Source organism: Wyeomyia smithii, chromosome 3 (genome assembly GCF_029784165.1).
Source record: "Wyeomyia smithii strain HCP4-BCI-WySm-NY-G18 chromosome 3, ASM2978416v1, whole genome shotgun sequence".
Lineage (NCBI taxonomy): Eukaryota > Metazoa > Arthropoda > Insecta > Diptera > Culicidae > Wyeomyia > Wyeomyia smithii.
In genome coordinates, this window is record NC_073696.1 from 272,914,087 (window position 1) to 272,933,538 (window position 19,452).

General features: G+C 44.6%; 1 protein-coding gene across 7 annotated transcripts in view; it reads left to right on the plus strand.

Annotated features, from left to right (window-relative positions):
- Nucleotides 1–19,250, plus strand: part of LOC129732389 (high affinity cGMP-specific 3',5'-cyclic phosphodiesterase 9A) — a 446,233-nt gene extending 426,983 nt beyond the window's left edge. For all 7 annotated transcript variants that reach the window (XM_055693235.1, XM_055693234.1, XM_055693233.1 and 4 more), the window contains one exon: nt 14,853–19,250. In XM_055693235.1, the coding sequence (XP_055549210.1) occupies nt 14,853–16,247 (1,395 nt within the window). In that variant the 3' untranslated portion in view covers nt 16,248–19,250. The remainder of the gene's footprint in view (nt 1–14,852) is intronic.
- Nucleotides 19,251–19,452: the final 202 nt, after the last annotated feature.

The following is a 19,452-nucleotide window of genomic DNA, read 5'->3' on the forward strand; positions in this document are numbered from 1 at the left end:
CGACAAGCATATCATGTTGTAAAAAACATCTGGTTCTATGACGGAGCGCATATCAAGTTTTGATAACTTCAATAAAGCTGGGCCAACTAGTCATGACACGTGTTTATAGCTGTTGTTAGTGGGTTATTATAACTGCGTGGTCGGCATTAAAGGTTTTATGTTTTGGTTGTATCAAGCGCTAAAAAACTCTGATATAACCTATTTTGTTACTTGGGCTCACTACCCATTTTCTTATTTTGTCCACGAAGGTTTTTAGATATGTGTGTGGTTTAAGTACGATTATTACTCATATAATTATTTTCCCAGATAATAGTTTATTATGGAAACTGTTTCACAGGTGAAGTTCGTTAATAGATGATCATATTATTTATAAATTACTTCCTCCACTATTGGATCACAGGATACACTGTGCTCTTATAGTTGCGGTATGTTTCGCAATTCTGATTTACGTTTATCAGAACATATGTATGTGGGACTACTTTTATATATTAGGGACAAGCAGGTGCTAGGGGACATACCTAAATGATGTAACTTATTACTGTTCAATTTTTGAACCCCACCCTCCCCTGCCACCGTGTATTTACCGATACTTCATACATGATCGGCCACAAAAGCTATCGCTCTCACTCCTAAAATGCTATATTATTTATGTATGACCTCTTAATCGATGTTTACCCACTGCTTTTGGTCTTGTAATTCTTTTAACGAGCCTTTCACAGCTTCAGTCGCTCTTTTAGTAAACACTAACGTCGAAAATGTAGGCGCAAACATGGTACGAAGCAGAGGTAATAGACTCTAACTTCCAGTGTTGAGAAGTCACCATTTGTGAAAAAATAATTCTTCTGAATATTTCAAAATGAGCGCCATTGGTCTTTCTCTTCAGCCAATTTCAGCCCTTTTCAAATGTTAGTCTAAAGACATTATATAAAAAGTATGCAAAATTTGATTTATTTCAATACAACCTACAAACCCTCACTGAGTTTTGCTAGCATCTGACCAAATTGGCGCAAATTCCGTATCTTAGTTAACTTCGTGCATTTTTGTATTTACTTGCAAACCGACTTGTCAACCTGTTTTTAATAGTTATGATAAATAGTAAAACAATCAAAAACCACTTCAAGGGAGGCAAATACCTTCATTTAACCAAGCAAACACGAATGTTTTATATACCGCAACCACAGGAACACCCATTCACAACTATAGAAACTCTACGGCAACTATTGGAACAAAAGCGTGCAACATATTTTAGTTAGTTCAAACCCTCAAAGCGGGTTCAAAGTCAATTTTAAGGTGCAAAATGATCAAATAGAACCTATTTCAACAGAAAATAATGAAATGGACCAGCTAGATTAGTTTTTCTTAGCCAAAACATTGCTAAACATGTATAACTCGTGCTTGGCTCCTCCACTATTGGGTCATTTACCCTAGCTTCTGTTACATTTTGTTTTGTCTTTTTGATCGGGGCGCTCCACGCTTCTATGTCTTGTACCGGATTCGAGGCGAACACCATTTTTGCGGGATTTTTTTTTCAACACGTCCCGCCCATAGTATTCTTCCAGCTTTAGCGACTTTCTGGATACTGAGTTCGCCGTAGAGTTGCGCCAGTTCGTGGATCATTCTTCGCCTCCGTAAGCTATCGTCACATATTCCGATGAAGATAGTCGAAAGCACATGTCGAAAACGGCCAGTTCTTGCGAGTTCTGCGCGAGCATAGTCCATGTGTAAAGAACTACCTGTCTTACAAGGGTCTTGTACATGATGCATCTTGTACGGGAGCGATCGGTCCATCAAATCATTTTCGTTCATAATTTTCCATAGTTTTACACTGTCGACAGTGTCGTAAGCGGCCTTAAAATCGATGAGTAGGAGAAATGTTTCTGGCTCTAATGCCATTTCGACTGCTTAACTGATTCAGCACAATCACTACATGTACAAAAAATGTTGGAGGTAAGAATTCACTTGTGGAGTCGCATATTCGGACTCCGCATACGGCATCATCGTGTTAACTGACACTTGGCTTAACGACAGAACTACGTCTCATCAGTTGTTCAGCCTCGATTACAAGGTTATCCGATGCGATCGCTTAGCATTCATAAAGCAACTGGTAGTGGAGTTTTGCCAGCTGTACGTCGTGTCGTGGATTTACAGTTGCAGGGCCTCAAACCAATTGTGGAGCAGCGTAGAACAAGTCTGGGCGACTTTCCATCTTTGCTGGATATTTTCCACTAGATCAAATTCGCGATTGCCGTGGTCGATGGACACAATCGACAGGCGCTATGTTTCTAGTTACTGCGGTATCCATTTCTTCATACTCGATTGCTACAACTCAGCAACATTACCGCAAATCAACATGGTGTGGAAGAAGAATGGTCGCAAGCTTGATCTGTATTTTCTGAGTATTGGGTTACCTCGGCACCTGTACCATTTGTGAATTCTGTTCCTCATCACCCTCTGCTTCACTTGGTATCAACAGTAATCCTGCGACTGATAAAATTGACATCGTTTCAGATATTGCCTATAACTTTAGAAGAGCTGATTTCGCTAGTAGCTATACTTAGTGTCTTAGACAGTCCCGAATGGAATACCATCCTAGACAATGACGATGTTGATGAGGTTTAATTAACCATGTCCTTAGGTATTTTATCGAACATCATGCACTGAAAAATGCATCCACTAGGACTTCTTGACAGACCGCAGAACTCCGTCGGATTAAAAGAGTAAAACGTGCCGCCGACGATTTTGTAAACATCATCGCCCTTCATTACGAGACTGCTATGTTCGACTGAACCATGATAATGAGACACTGAGCAGACTAAGGAATCCTATATCCCAAGTTGCCAGTCCAGCGGCTTCTAGTTAGTGGGAATTTGGGTTCATTTTTTCCCAGTCTGCATATTGAAAAAAATGGGTGTCGGTGATTCGCTTCAGAGGTGGTTTGAATCACATCTAACCATTCGTTAGTTCGGTCATTTCATTTTGTTGTAGAAGGGATACAATTAAGTCCGTAAACAAAGTTGCTGGTGTGGTTGTTCTTCGCGCTGAACACGTGAACCATGACCATGAAGTAATTCTTGACCCTAAGCTAACGTTTGAGCAGCATATCAACTTCACGATAGCCAAAGCTTCGGAGAACTTATGCTTCATTTTCCGAATGACCAGAAATTTCATAGATATCTTCTGCCTAAAAAGCCTATACTGTTCGCTTGTTCGCTCAATCCTGGAGTATGTTCAGTGTTTTAGCCTTGTTGAGGCCTGTTGATACATAAGGAAATAAAGGAGCCGGTATGTCGTCCGGCCTTTTGGTCAAGATTCCTCCATTCTTATCCAAATACATTTCGGGTCTTCCAGGCGGCGCTATTTGTCCCGGTAAAGATAGGTCTGCTGTCTTCGTTTTTGTTCATATTGCATCACGTTTTGGCAGGTCCATTGCTGCAGGATCAATCTCGACGAATCCAATAGCATCTTCGGGTGACCAGTCCTCTAGAGGGGGTTGGATCAGCTCTGCCTCATCTGGCAACGCTGTGTTAAGGCTATACTCGTACTAAGAGACGACTTCGGGGTGCTTAGGCGTTCCAGATAATACCCACATCCCTGTCACGAACGTCATCCCCATATATTTTGCTTGAAGCCGTTTTTCTCTGGCTCTCTGGCTCGATTATACGTCAAAAGGCTGTCAGTGCTTGCGAAACAGCCGAATAAGCTCCGTCCATGCGAGATCAACTGTTGATGCAAGTGGTGTGCAGGAATGCAAAAAGCGAACAATAACTGTTTTGTTTTGAACGTTCTATGGATTTTGTGCAGGACATATATGGTCATGTTTAAACATGTTTCAACACGTTCTGGATAGCCCTACATTCAATATAGTTAGAAGCACGAAAAAAATCTGTACAGTAACACATGCGGCACAATGAACGGAGCTTATGATCACATTTCAAACACTAGCGTCATCATCATCGGCGGCGGCTTCAGGAAACAGTAGCCATGACATCGGTCTGATAATACCGTGTAGGGCGACGATAGCGGATGTTGTTGACAACCGAAAGCCTTCGGCGCATTACGACCATCAGGAGATAGTGGTCAGAATTAACGTATGCGCCACGATAGGTCCGGACGGCGATAATATCCGAAAAGTGCCGTCAATCAAAACGTGCTCGATCTATGAATCGGTCTGTTGTGATGATGTACCAATATGCACGGCTTACCTGATCGTTGAGATGTTTTGGACAGCTATCGTATGTATGCTCGAGCTGAAGGTTAAGACGTCCATATCGTCGTCCTAACCTTTTAGGTGAAAGCTGTGCACATTAATGATACTAACGTTGAAAAATGGCCTCTAATCCTCAACTTGCACGTTTTGTAGTCGATCGGCCGTCACCCAATCGCGCTGATCATTACATTTCGCCATTCATATGTAAGTTGCCAGTGGTCTCAACCGTGAGCGTTGGTGAAACTCCCTGAACAATGCCTGAAGGCCGGCACGCTTATCCTTGATTTTCGCGGGTTACCTGGGAAGTGCTTGGAATGCCGATGTAAACACGTATTAAGCGGTTATATACTTTTATTCTTATAATTTCTTCCTTGCTTCCCACTTTCTTACGTTCTATCTAACCTTCACTTTTCGGGGCCCTTTTCCATCTGTTTCTTCCACCACCTTTCGCCTCCAATTTGCAATCGGCTGACGCGATATCCACCACCTTTGCCGCCAACAACCGCGACAATTCCGCGACCTTGCCGCCCTCGCTGGTGAACCCTGAAGCGTCTGAATTTGCGGTGGGTTTGAATCCGGCCCAATCCTGGATGATGAGCTTGCAGACATTTTTTTTTTCCAAACACTGCGGTTTTTCCAAACTGAAACTACGGGGTTCTGGGGAAGTGAAACATTGTATTCCAGCAGCTTTCTGGCGAGGGCACTTTTTGGCTTACCTGTTGTTCACAAGTTTCACTCTTGTTCACTACTACTATTCAAGCTTTTAATTTGCTTTTTTTATCTCACGGTGTCAAGGTCTGCTCCGATATATCGACTTTCGAAGAGTGATCAAGACTCGATTCTCGATCGGATCAACAGGTTATTGCCCTACGCCAAGTAAATAAACGTCTCTTCCCCTCCAGATCCTACTTAGTCATCTCTCCATCGCAGCTCCATTTCGCCCGACTCCTGGTGGCAGGATACACCAACCTGATGGGTTTTTTTTTTAAAGGTGGCGGGGAAATCTGCAAACAGACACCTGAGAAGAGAACTCAGGGTGTGGGGATGAGACTAGGAGAGAGATGCTGGTGTAGTTACACTCGCCCAGGCACCTACTGATCCCTGTCCCGACCCACTAAAACCCCTCCAGTCTCAAGCCCTGGTCTTCCCGGAACGACGGTTAAGTATTACGTCGGGGAGTGGCTTTTGTGCGTGATGCACCCTCTTTACTCTTATAACCTCCTAGCTAACTACCTGGAGACTGGTAATTAGCTACCACTGGCGTGTTGGTGGTTGATCCGCCACACACGTTGCAGCTCCAGAACAATCTGAGAGGCGGCCGCACAGACCGCGTTCCAGATGTCCGGGTCGTCGCACATCCTCCGGACTAGATTGTCCGGAGTAGTGCCAGGCCCGCTCACAGCCATCATGTTGCTCCTCGCTCTTACAAAACGGGGGCATACGAAGAAGACATGCTCAGCAGTCTCCTCCTCCTCCACGCACTCGGGACACATGGGAATACCGCGTGTCCGAACCTGTGCAGATATTGCCTGAAACAACCATGGCCTGACAGGATTTGTGTCAGGTGGGGAAGTTCACTTCACCATGTCGTCTCCCGACTCAGCCGGATGTCTCCGGTATGAGTCGGTGCGTCCATCTGCCCTTTGTGGAGTTGGAGTCACGTTGATCGAAACACTCTCTGTCCTCCTTGATGGCGATGCTGATAGGCATCATGCCGGACAAGACACAGATTGCATCGTATGACACCGTACGATACGCACTCGCAACTCTCAGGCACATGAGCCTGTAGGTACTTTCCAGTTTACCACGGTAATTGTTAGTACCTAGCGCTCTGGACCACACTGGCCCACCATACCTAAGTATGGACGAAACCACGCTGGCAAGAAGTCTTCGCTTGCTGCCATAAACCGCTGAGCTATTGGACATCATACGAGATAGTGCTGCAATAGCCGATGAGGCCCTCTTACAGGCATAGTCGACGTGACTCCCGAACGTGAGCTTGTCGTCCACCATAACCCCAAGAGCTTCAGGGATCGCTTCGAGGTGATGGTGCAGTTTCCGACTCTGATGCGCGAGCTCCAGTTTCCTGGAGCTCATCCAGTCCTCGACCTTGCGTATACAGTGCGCGGCCGTCAACTCGACCTCCTCGATAGACTCGCCGTAAACCTCCAGCGTTATGTCGTCTGCAAAGTCGACGATCACAACCCCTACAGGGAACTTGAGTTTCAACACTCCGTCATACATGACATTCCACAACACCGGGCCCAGGATAGAACCTTGCGGAACTCCTGCGGTAATTGGGACGCACTTCTGACCCTCCTCCGTGTCGTAAACAAGTAATCGATTCTGGAAATAATTTTCCAGAATCTTGTACAGCGACACCGGTACCCTTGCCTCCTCCCCTGCCTCGACACGGCTGTCGTCGCTCACGGATTGGATGCTCGGCAGGTTGGCCGACCATATCTGGTCTATGTCTGAGATACTGGAACGTCGGACGTGAGACTCGACCGCCGGAGGCCAAGGACTTGGCTCGTGGCGTGGAAAGAGTCCCTCGATGATACGCTCCAGCATCGCTGGTGATCGCTCTGCAGGCGCCAGCGCGCCTTTAGTCTTGGCCATTACGATCCTGTAGGCGTCACCCCACGGATTTGTATTGGCACTCGCACATAGCCTATCGAAGCAGGCCCTCTTGCTGGCCTTTATCGCACTCTTTAGCATCGATCTTGCCGAACTGAACGCTGCGCGGCGCTCTGTCCTCTCTTCTTCGTTTCGCGCACGCCGAAGGTCGGCTATCGCGTCTGTCCACCAGTAAACCGGTGGCTTTCCATTCCTAGGTTGGCGAGTCCTAGGCATGTTGGCGTCGCACGCCCGCGATAGCATAGCAACTAGTTGGTCAGCAGTCGGGCGGTGCCAACTGCCCCCTCGCGCTCCCTTCTCATTGCCTCTTCGAATATCTCGGCATCAAAGTGCGATGTCTTCCACCCGCGAACGGTCGGAGTGTTGGCTCTACCCGTCGCTTGCCGCCTCTCGTTGTTGTCTACACTAAAACAGACCGCCTGGTGGTCGCTATTAGTGTAGCCATCGTCTACCCTCCAGTTCTTGATCAGTCCTGGGCTGGAGAACGTCACGTCGATGATCGACTCCGCACCATTTCTGCTAAATGTACTTTTGTTCCCAACGTTGGCCAGATCTAGGTTGAGCTTTGCAAAAGCCCCCAACAGGATCTGGCCCCTCTGGTTCGTGAAGCGACTTCCCCACTCAACAGCCCAAGCGTTGAAGTCGCCCGCCACCACCAACGGCGTTAGGCCCGTTAGCTCCATGGATAGGAGGTCGACCATCTGGGTGAACCTTTCGGTAGACCAACGTGGCGGAGCATAGCAACTGCAGTAGAACACTCCGTTCACCTTAGCAACTACGTACCCTTCTTCTGAGGTTGAGACTACCTCCTGAACCGGGAACTTGCTCGTCGTACATATGGCCGCCAAACTGGACTTATCCGCAACCCAGTTACCGTTTCCGGGAGGAATGCGGTAGGGATCCGATATGACGGCGATGTCCGACAACGACTCAGTGGCTGCTTGGTGTAGCAGCTGCTGAGCCGCGAAGCAATGGTTCAGGTTCAGTTGCGTCACCCTTACGCCCGTGGTTTCGCAGCCGGCTTACCGGCTGGGCACCTGGGGCCTCCCATAAAGTGTTTGGCGTCCCGTTTCCCGGAACATACCATGCACTTGGGAGACTCCCCACAGTCCTTTGCTTTATGGCCTGCACCTCCACATCGCCTGCACAGCTGGCTCCTATCGGGCCCCTTGCAGGTCCAGGACTTATGTCCACCCTCGAAGCACCGGAAGCAAATGTCTGGTTGCTGTAGTATGCCCAGAGGACATACAGACCAGCCGACCTTCAACTTGCCCTCTTTCAGGGCCAGGTTGGCGTCCGCCGACGATAGTCGGAAGGTAGCTATCTGGGTATCATCTCGCCAGTGCGAGATCGGCGGATACTCCGCACATCCGCCCCCAGATCCTTGAGCTGGGTTTCCCCCCTCCTCTTCTTCAAGACTTCTGAGTACTTCGACCCATCCGTCTTGAGAATGAGGGCATCACCCCTACTCCGCGCCTTTTTGACCTTTTTTGGTCCTCTGGCCGCTCCGCCATCATGTCGCGTCGCACCTTCCCGACGCTTCCTACCTTCTACGGTAGTCCAAAGGTTGCCCGTAGCCTCCACCTGTGCCTTTTCCGCGGTGGACCTTGAACCGGTTGGCGTGTGTTCCCGTGGGAGTAGCACGACCAATCGTTTCTTGGTGTTCCCGGGGGCCGTTTCCCCCGGGGACTGCCTCGTTCGCTTAGCGACCTGCCCCGTGGAGCAGGCCGACGCGAACGAGGGGGCGTCTGTCTGCACTTATTTAGATGCAGTCGCCCTCCCGGTCCTGGCCGCTTTCTCGGCCGCCTTCACCCGAGCTACGAGTTCTTCGTGCTCCTTTCTGGCTTCATCAATGGTGCTCCGAAGCAGGAGGAGGCTCTGCTTCAGGTCGCCAGCGATGTTTCGCCTGTTCGCCAAGAACTCGATTATGGCATCGAGTTGTTCAGACAGCGCCGCCACTCTTGGCCGCGTGTCCATACACCTTTCGACGGCCTTGACTAGCAAGGGACCGTCTACCGAGATGTCTGGTGTGGACACCGACGGTTTCGGCGTTTTTCCACCTCCAGACTTCGCCGCATCCGTCTCCGCCTTCTTCTGCGGAGACCGCTGGATGCCACCTCGCGCGAAGGGATTTTGTAATCCCTCCGCACTCATCTCTTTCGTTTTGAATGTGTTCATCTTGATGTTAAATGGGTCCCCCTTCCAGCCGCTATCCTTGTCCATGGTGGAGTAGTCGCCTATGTGGTCCCATGGTGGTCTATGCCGGAGCAGTGAGGTCATGGCTAGGGTAGGCAGTCATAGCGCCTTATGGGCAACTATGACTCCACCGACCGGCGCAAGTTAGGAACAACCATCTGATCCTACTCCTGCCTGATTCCCACCAGGCAATAGACTCGAAACGTACTGGAAGGCCTGCCAGGTTTTATGGGACGGAGACCCCTGCACCGGGTACCACCTCGCCATTTCAAGCCGTTGTCACACGACTTTACTAAGGGAGCTCGATGCAGGTGCCAGCCCGAGGATGCGGTACCATTCCGAAATCCAGCTCATATCCGTTCACTACGCTGCCAGCTGCCATAATCGGGACCTTACTGGCATCAGTCCCGATGGGCGGGTAAGTGCTTTTGGGTGTTGGGAGCGGCTCTATTCGCTCCGTCAGAGGTGCTTCCGGGTGATTGTGGCTTTTGCGAGGAGTCGACTGTCCCTGGTCCGACGCTCACCACGGTCCGACGCTCCCTGATGGGTGGGTGGCTGCGTTCATACGTCAATCGTTGGGTGACATGGACGTCGGGAGGGTAACATCCACATAAACAAATACTTCCCATTTATTTAAGACAAACAAAATAAAACGAACTTATTATATACGAAAAATCTCAATAACCTTCTAAGCGGATAAAAGCTCTGCGCAACTCGTGTGTGTTGCCGTATGTTGCCACAATGTTAACCCTTTCCCGCTCATGGTGACTCTAAAGCACCAAGAATTATAATCATCATATCTTGACATAAAATAGTTTGTTCCGCTTACGATTATTCCATAAATTTTATATGCTGCCTCAGAGTATCACTGGGCATTTTCTTCAAAATACTACAGTTGACAGTAATTTTAGTTAGTCTACAAAGTGTTCAGCTTGAATTTTCTTGCTATAAATCTTAATGATAAACCTTGTGAGCGGGAGAGGGTTAAAATTGGGGGTCCAATAAGTCGGAAAGAACGCGTGTACTTCCCAAAAAATTAAGGAACTTGCAGTTTCATGATCCGAGTTTCCGATCGCTAATACGTTTTCGTTACCTGGGTCTATGCCAATTGTTCCGGTCTGACGATTTTTGAACGATTGTTTCGTTTTAGAGTTTTAAAAAGAAAGGATCTTAGCTGTGATTGTTATATGATTTGAAAGATTTGGTGCCCGTCGCTAACAATTCACAGAAATATTTCATTCTGTTCACGAAAACTAAATAGTTAGCGACGCTTTTAGTTTAACTTGCCAGCTCTGAGCAAGCTCACTCTGATCACCGATCTTACTGGAGTTTCGCGAGTCATAGAAATCACAATGCTGGTAATTTAAAAGTCGCCAAAGACTTTGTGATGTTCCTACATCGAAAGCAACGATAAATATCGGATCGGTTATTCTCCGCTATGCTTCTTAAAGCCCTGAGATCATCCCAGAAAACCAATGTCATGACCTTGCCAGCGGAAGGAAAGGTTTTTGCTTTGTTTGTAGGCGCGAAAATTTGGCCGCTGCAAAATATCCTCATGGCTCTCTGTTTTTCGATGCAAAATGAGCAAAGGCGGCACCCAGTTTGCGTAGCGTTCTCTCTTTTGAGGTTAATTTTGTTTGATACGAAGTTAACTCACGTGACGCAAGGAAAAATAACAAAAGAGTTGCAGCAAAGCCACGACCGCAAATTTGACACAGAAGAAGATATTGTTGTTTATATCATTGTATTCGAGAGTAATCAATCACAATAACTTTTGTCCAACACTAATAGGGGACGGCGTAGCCGCAAGTCTACGAAGTCCGCTTTGTCATGGTCGTGACACGTCCTTCCTTGATATTGAATTTTATAATACCTTGATGAGACTTCCTCTTAACAAAATTAAATCCCTCTTATAATAAAACGGCCAACGAAACTTTCTCAGGGAATTATAATTAGAGGAACGTGGCCATGTATAGTAGAGCAGTCAACGTGTAAAACCACAAAAGATCAAACTAATGGTCGCCGTGGTCCAAATCTTACATAAAAGGCATGCGAAAGGAAGTATACAATCATATGACACACAAGTACGGTTAACATAATAATAAGCATGCCACTCCTTAATAGCGGTATGGCTAATAGCAAATAATAGAAGTACAGCAGACACTTGAGCATATTTCACAAATGATCAACGATTCTGGTCGCAGTAATGATGTTCATACAGGAAAAAAAATCCAACACTAATAAAAGTACTCTATGGAAAAAATGTTCCTGGAAAATAGCCAAAGATGACCCGAAACAGGAACCGGGATGAAATTATTATGCCGTAAATCGACCCCACTTCATTTTATTTGTACATAAAAATACGGCTTCACTTAACAGAGGAAGAAGCAGTCCCTACTCTTATATCCGCTGCTATTTAGGACCATCCTAGTGGCCATCCACTAGTAAATTGATTGGTTTGAACAGAGATAGGTTCATATGTATTAGGGTGGGGAATCGTTATATGGAAAAAACCAAACTTGATAGCAAAAAGCCAGAACCAAGTTTTTTTGTTCTATTTGGAGCCCCAAACAATCCTACATTCCTATATCGGAAGTCGATTGGTTTAGTCTCCGCTTGGCGCATTGCATTTCAAATTTATATGGAGATTTGTATGGAAAAACCAATGTTTTTGCATTTTTCATTCTAAAGAGCTCAAAGTGGCTCAAACCATAGGTTTTTTCATGCCTAACAACTTGGCCGAAGACATCAAAGAGCTAGGGTGTCCCAAAAAAATAGGAGGGTGGTATCCAGGATACGACCGCATAGTTGACGTAGGACTTCAATAGTTTTGTATGTTCTTTTGTGGCTCTGTTCGATTTGAACTCGTTTTACTTCTGACACGGTTCGATTTTGGCACACATTAATTACATTTTTTAGTTTTCTTGATTTTTTCCACCAATTTAAGCTCAACATCCTCCAGAAGAAATTGGTATTTTGGTTCTTTATGTTGCCGAAGCGAATGACAGGAATCGGTAAAATGGTTCCTGTTCCTGATCATGATCAAAGCAGTACTATGCCTCTAATTTTTAGGGTGGTAATATTAAGTATCTAGGTCGTCAGCCTAAATTCATCAAGCGATACCTGAAACGACTTGGAACTAAAACTAGTTCATTGGTGGCCATATTAACTGTTAAGGTCGTCATAGGCCATTCAAATAGTAGAAAAATAGTCATGAAAAGAGAACCATTAAGTTTTGGTATGGTTCGATTTTGGCAACAGCAAAAATTCTGGCGTGTTGCCAAAATCGTACGGGGTCTGTATTTCGACTATTTATTTGCAGCACTCTAGTTTAGAAGAAAAAAACATTCTCTTTAACATTTATGAATAGCTTTTATTCTGATACAGTCAATTTTCTTCAATACGCGAAAAGGTTACCTTCTATACAGATCTAAATTGAGTACGATTTAGTAGAAATTCAACTTCTTTCTATATTTATTTGTCTTGTGAAAGACAGCTCACTCACCGACCACAAAGCGGCAAAAATGTCACAAAAAAGTTTTCCTGCAGTTACAAGTTCGTGGAAAAAATAACGATAAAGAATTACATTTTTCAGTCGAAAATGTATAATCACAGAAAATTCAACATTGACATAGAATTTTTTGAACATGTTAACATTCAATTCAGGTCAATTTAAACATTTTATCAGTAAACAGAATCAGAAAAAAATTCAAACAGTTTCAAAAGTCAATTGTCTCTTATCTTTAAAAATAAACCGGACTCGAATGATAAGCAACATTAGCCTCAGCAATTAATGTTTGCATGGTGCTGTACAGTTACAAGTAAGGTAATATTTTGAAGCTGCTATTGTCAAAAATTACCTATAATCATCAGTACAGCTCGTTCAACTATCTATTCAAAGATCTGTGAGAAGCACTTTTGTTTTCTATTGTTTTTTAAATACGCTATATTTAGTTATTTAAATAATTCTGAATGAATCAGAGTGTAAAGCTTAAAAATAAACAGCGCATTTTATTCGTACAATGCACCAAATTTATTTACCCTGCTATCTGCTTTTAACGACACATATAGAATTTTGTTGTCCCCGGCAGCGCAGCGTCTTTCGCGGTAACTGAACAATCATATTGAGTTCTGATATTTGTTACTATTCCAAACAAGAAGAAGAAGATGACAATTCAAACGGTAATTCGATTGTGTTCCAGATCGCAAAATGATACCTACACATTAACCAAACACGCCTAGCTGTGCGTCGACAGCGGCAATGTAGTCTTCACTTGGCTTCGCTGCACACAAAAGAATATCGAGTACTTAAGCACTCATAGACGACGAGTGACCAGACCAGCGCCAGCGCTCTGTTCATACATTGCTCGGTGCAGTACTGTTGCCTGTGTAAGCATGTTTTCTTTCAAGACATCAGTTTTAATGACATTCTTACAGCAGAACGTAAGATTGTCTGATAGTGGAGGTGGTTACGAACTTTCCGAAAAAGCTTCACCTTCAAGACATCAAATTAGTTTAGGCTCATGAAAGCAAACATTAGTTGACCTATTGGGACGGGGAGATTCTGTCAAATTTTTTTTTGCCACTGCTATACAGGATATCATAGCAGGCCCTTGGTGTCCACTCATGAAGTCTGTGCTAGGCGTGCTCGCATGTGATTGGTACCTTGTTCGTGAAAATTCGACTTTGAAACTTTTATGAAATTTTCACTGTTTAACAATGAATTGATAATGATGACTGAAGAATAAAAAAATGTTCATTATTTTATCAATCTAACGACATATTGATCATTGTGATCCATCATGTGGTTACATCAGTATTACCGTTTGAAATCTTTCATACCGACGTTACACCTTGGTTTTTAGTTTCCTCAGAATGTATCTCGATATACTGCGGTTAGACGTAGTCCTACGTCAAAAAAAAAAACCAGGAGCTGTTTAAAGTTGAGTATGTCGATATTTATGTTGCAAATCTTTTTTTCTGCCAACACTGCCCATTTCCATCAGAAGTAACCTCTGAAACACGTTGTAGATTCTACTTACGACTAGAATATTGACCTGACTTTGTTTGTTTGATCCAGCTGAGTATATAAACTCGTTACGACAGGTTATTTCTGATGGGAATCCTACTGGCGCCGGTACATTGGTAATGTTGGCAGAAAACAAGATTTTCTGCATTTAAATCGACATACTCAACTTTGAACAGCTATAGCTCTTTTTAGGAACATCCTAGCTCTTCAGTGTCTTTTGCAAAGTTGTTAGGCATCTAAAATACTATACTTTTCAATAATGAAGTGCATTATTAGATCACTATTGAGCTCTCTAGAAAGGTAAATGCAAAAAAGCAGGGTTTCCCATATAATTTTTCATACAAAAAAATGAAATGCAATGCGCCAAGCGGAGACAAAACCAATCGACTTCCGATAAGTTTAGAGTTGTTTGGGGCCCCAAAAGGAACCAAAAAACTTGGTTCTGGGAAATCGATCACTTTTCCCCACCCTAATATGTATATAACCCTAATAATGTATTCCCGCCCTTCTAAGTATAATATTCTGTCGCTCGTCTTGGAGACAGCAAGCACTAAGTGACCAATTAGAGATCGAAATTTGTGTTTCAACAAGACTTGACAATTTTCCATAGTACAATAGTTTGAATAATCAAACTACAGTTTTCTGCATTTGGGTGAAAGCGTTGATAATTTTCTAATCGATTGCTGCAAGAACTAAGGGAATCTGTTGAAAATTAAACGACTTATAAGCATTCAGAAAGAGATGAATTTTGTCTCCTACTAATCGTGTCAATTTCGTTTCCAGGTTGCGGAGAAAACGTCCAAGTTCAAGGTGGACACCGAAAGCAGCAACCGGAAGCAGTCGCACCCGAACTCGCGTAAGGGGAGCCGCGAGAAGCGCCCGTCGATGATCGGCGAGTACTACACGACAGGTACGCGCATTCGTGGCTCCCACGGCAACATTCAGCATACTAATCGAACGTATTTTGGTTCAAATCGCGCCATTAGCTTAGACCAGTACAGTAACAGCCGCCGGATGTCCGACGGCATCCAGATACAGACGGTCGCGTCCGATAACAGTGTGTATTACCACCAGCGGCAGCACCGCAGTCTGGAGCACGATTCCACCGTCGGAATGTATTCGTCGTCGGACAAGAGCACCAGCCTGAACAGTACCAATGAACAGCAACAGCAGCCAGTGCTGACGCAGCCGCAGCAGCAGCAGCATTCGGTGGGACTGGGACCGTTCCAATCTAGTCATCATGCGCACTTTCATCATCATCATCATCACTATCAGCAGGCGGCGGCTGCGCTGCACCAGCTGAGAACCGTTCAGGACTGTGAGAATATGAATATTAGTGTGCCAACGGCGGGCAAACTGTACGCTAATTTGAATAATAATAACAATAACAATAGTCAGAATAATAAGAATGTTGGCAAGAAGATGAATTGGAGCCAGCAGCAGAAGCTGGAGAAAATTCGGAATGCCAGCAACAACAATAACAACGGAGCTGAAGCAGGTAGGGATGGAACGACGGGCGGATCGTCCGGAAAGGGTGGCAATGGAAGCGTTAACGGAACCAATGCGTCGAAATCAATCATATCAAGACTGAAACAGCTAACGGGTCGGTTGAGCTTTAGTTTCGATTCTAGGGAATCGAAGAAACTGCAGCTGCTGGCGGCCAGCAGCGGTGAGGAAGCCAATGAATCTCAGTCCGACGGATCGGGCAAAACGGTTTTCGCACAGAGAAAGAACCGGATGCTGGAGAAATCGAAGGCCGTGGATGTGGGTGTAGTTGGAGGTGGATCTATTGCAATCTGTGACGGTGGAAGTGGTGAGGCCGGGGTTGCGGAGTGCTGCTATTCCGGCGGAGTGATACTGAACCAACCAAAGTCGATTTCGCCGATTCTGATGCAGCATCGGAACAGCGAGGTCATCAGTACGATTAATACGGCACGGAATAGGGCTTACAGTTTGGATGTGCCGATTTCTAGGAACTGCTGTCGCAGTTTGAGTGGCAGCACTGCTGGCGGGGGCGGTTCGAGCTGTGGTGGAAGCCACAAGAGTTTAACTTTCTCGCTAAACAAATCGCTCAACGAGGAAGCGAACGATACGACTATCAGTTCCGGAGGCGGAGTTCGTCCCCCGCCGCTCGATGACACCACTAAAAGTGCGGCCAGTATCAGCGAAACCATTTGACAACACCCGTACGAGCCGTCACTGCAGGGCATCCTGCTGGCGTCGAGTTCGCTACAGACGGATTCACCGACGCCACCGACTTCGAATCAGTCCAATCAGTTGCTTCCCGCGAGCAGCAGCTCGGGGGGCAGTAATCAACATCATCGGCAGCGACGGCAGTCGTCTCAGGAAGATTCGGGTTGTGTTGGAGGAGCTGGAGGTGGAGCTGGATCAGGTTCTACCGGTCATCAGCGGGCGCCGTATGCTGAGTCCGAATCGATCTCCTCCAAGCACACCTCGGTCCTGGCCAGCTACTGGACCTGTCTGACCGAACGGATGAGCTCCTTAATCTGCAAGTGCTGCGAGCGGACGCTTCCACCGCCGGCTGAATCCGTTTGAGAGTGGCCGGGTTAGCAGGTAGGGTACGCTAGTGAAGGTTAGCTAGCGTTGGGGTTTTATTATTGATCTGCAGTGTAATTTAAAGAAAACATTGAGCTTTATTGTTAACACACGGCGATTTAGTGTTACAACAACACAGTGCACTCGAGTTTACTAAAATTGACTAACAAATCAGTTTGGTGCTGTACTACGGGCGTCCTTGGTTAGTTATTCAGACGAACTTTGTGCCAACTCGGCTGTGGGAGGTGTTGCACATCCCATAAAGGAGTTGTCGCGAGATTCGGCTGCAACCATTCCTCATCTGATTTTGTTTTATTTTCCTAACCTTTTCACCTGAAATTTGCTTCCGTCTGATGAGTGTTGCTCGGCTGGAATACCGATCCTTCAAATATTTAGTAATAATTTTTAACTAAACTCGCTAGCAGACGAGACGAGAAGACACGATAGATAACCTTAAACATAAAATCGCGATATTACTGACTGATCTGTAGTGGAAGACCCGCGAAATAGTGACATAAACTAGATTGAATATTGAAACGTTGGGACTTAAAAAACAAGTTGCCATATATAATACTCACTCCCCTCTTCCCTCTGGTAGAGATCAAACGCACTGCAAATTCACTATATAGGAACAAACAAACAAACATCCAGCACAGTTTAAAAGGTTCGTATGAAGCCAAACATATCACTTTCTATCGACATCAGTGACACCCACGAATTACGGAGCCACGAACCACGGATCGAAATCATCAGTAGGAAACGAAAATCCGAATTTACCTAGAAGCCCACAAGTGCTCTCATGTGACGATGTTCTATTTTGCTGTTTTGTGCCCTGAAAATTCGAAGCGCTTTCCCAGTGCTTCAATCTGTTGATTTCCCGCACAATAGAGCTCGCGAAGCTCGTTGGAATATTTCCTCTCCACGATTGTAGTTTAATTTTGAATTCCAACAAGCTAGAGAGGAGAGAACAGACGAGAATACAACTTCCGGTGAAGGTTTCCTAATGATTTGCTTTCCACTTTATTGTAAACAAATCCTAACGCACCGAATAACAATTATAGCTAAATTGACTCCAATCCACAGAAAATTCCGATATTAATCTGTCGACCTCTATAATCCAGTGCAATTAGCAGTAGCTGGGGTCAGATGGAAATATTTTAAAACTATCGACTATAGATATGATTACAATTCATGTTGCAGGCGACATTATACATAAACTGTCTATACTTAAATAGCAAGCAGTACTAGCGAAATCGGGGGACAGCCACCGACAGAACCCTAGAACATCAACGTAAGTCGGGTCGAAACAGTTTCCCTCTCTCTTTCAGTGTCAATATCTTAAATAAACAAAATAAAAACAATTAGTTGTAAGCGACTTAGTGTTAAACCACCTACAGAACATACATTATATAGATCAATCCTAGATGTTAGCGAAATAAATCCGCCACTCTCTGGAAGTAAACTATAAGTATAAGTGCAATTCGTTATGACAATTCTTGAAAAGACTAATCAACAGCTGGCGCCACACAACCGGCACTGTAAACCCGAAACGTATTTTCCCCTAACTCCTATCTACAAAAAAATAAAAACTACCCACCACCGAACAAAAAAATATTATCACTCTAAAAAAACTAAGTTGCGAATCGATGAGGACCAAACTCGCGTGCTCTACTATTTGACACCAGTGTTGCCAGCCAGCGAAAACCAAAAAATAATTAAAACAACACAAACAAATCATGTCAGATTATTAGGTATTTACCGTTCTGCTTTGTATATAGTACGAGAAAAAAAAATAAATATAGAGAAATTAACGAAATGATATTTAGAACTTTACCGACTGCAGTCTTCTGAAGAAAAAAAAAAGAAGAAAACAAACAACTAAAAAACTAAGTGTCATGTAGTACGTTTTACTTATCACACCGCTCTGCTAGAATCTGTACGAACCGAGAAGGCACTACCGTATTTCAAATCAAAAACAAGCTAAACTGAATAAAACAAAAAAAAATCGAATCGTTTTTGGTGTTAGAATTGTCTCCACCCTCTCACCACTCTAAACCGTGGTAAGAGAGGGTTGGTGTGGCATGGCTTGTGGGAAACGTGCGAAAGAAGCAAGAAGGCAAAAAAAAACAACAATGTGTCATACTATACATGTGATTTACGTGGAACTAAGAGAACACAAACTCTAAAGAAAAATAAACAAGTTAAAAGTTTAGACTATTCGGATTCAATGGAAAAAACAAATTTGTTATCGGAAATTGAGACACCCAAAACAGGAGTTAAAAGTAGAAGAAAAAGAAGAGGAATCGGATCTGATTTGCTGATAAGAGGGTTCAACGTAGAAATATCATTAAGCGTTATGTTAAAGGCGAGCTGAAAATAAGATGGATACTAAAGAGTAGAAAATTTACACAAAAAAAAAAAACAATTAGAAGTACATCGTCGTCTTTTACGTAATCGCGCGGTGGCTGCGGGCGACTGTTTAGAATCAAACGATAATAATTTATTAGCGATGGAACAGGGTTGATGTTATGACCAGAAGCGGACTGTTGGGTGTAGCTCTGACTAGATGGAAGACAAAAATTAAGGAGAAAATAAAGTAAAAAAATAAAGAGCTGTAAGTGAAAACTGTCTGTTTCTGTTGGTGGACTCAATTGCGTGGCTGATAAATCACCTCCGATGGCGAAGTTACTATTTCTCAAGTTAATCTTTCACTTGGAATCTTTTGGTTGAAGAGAGTTGTCGTCTAATATAAAGTTTTAGATTGAAGTGAAACAAGTTAAACATCAATGTAAGTAACTGAAATTCAAAACAAAATAAAACAGTAAAC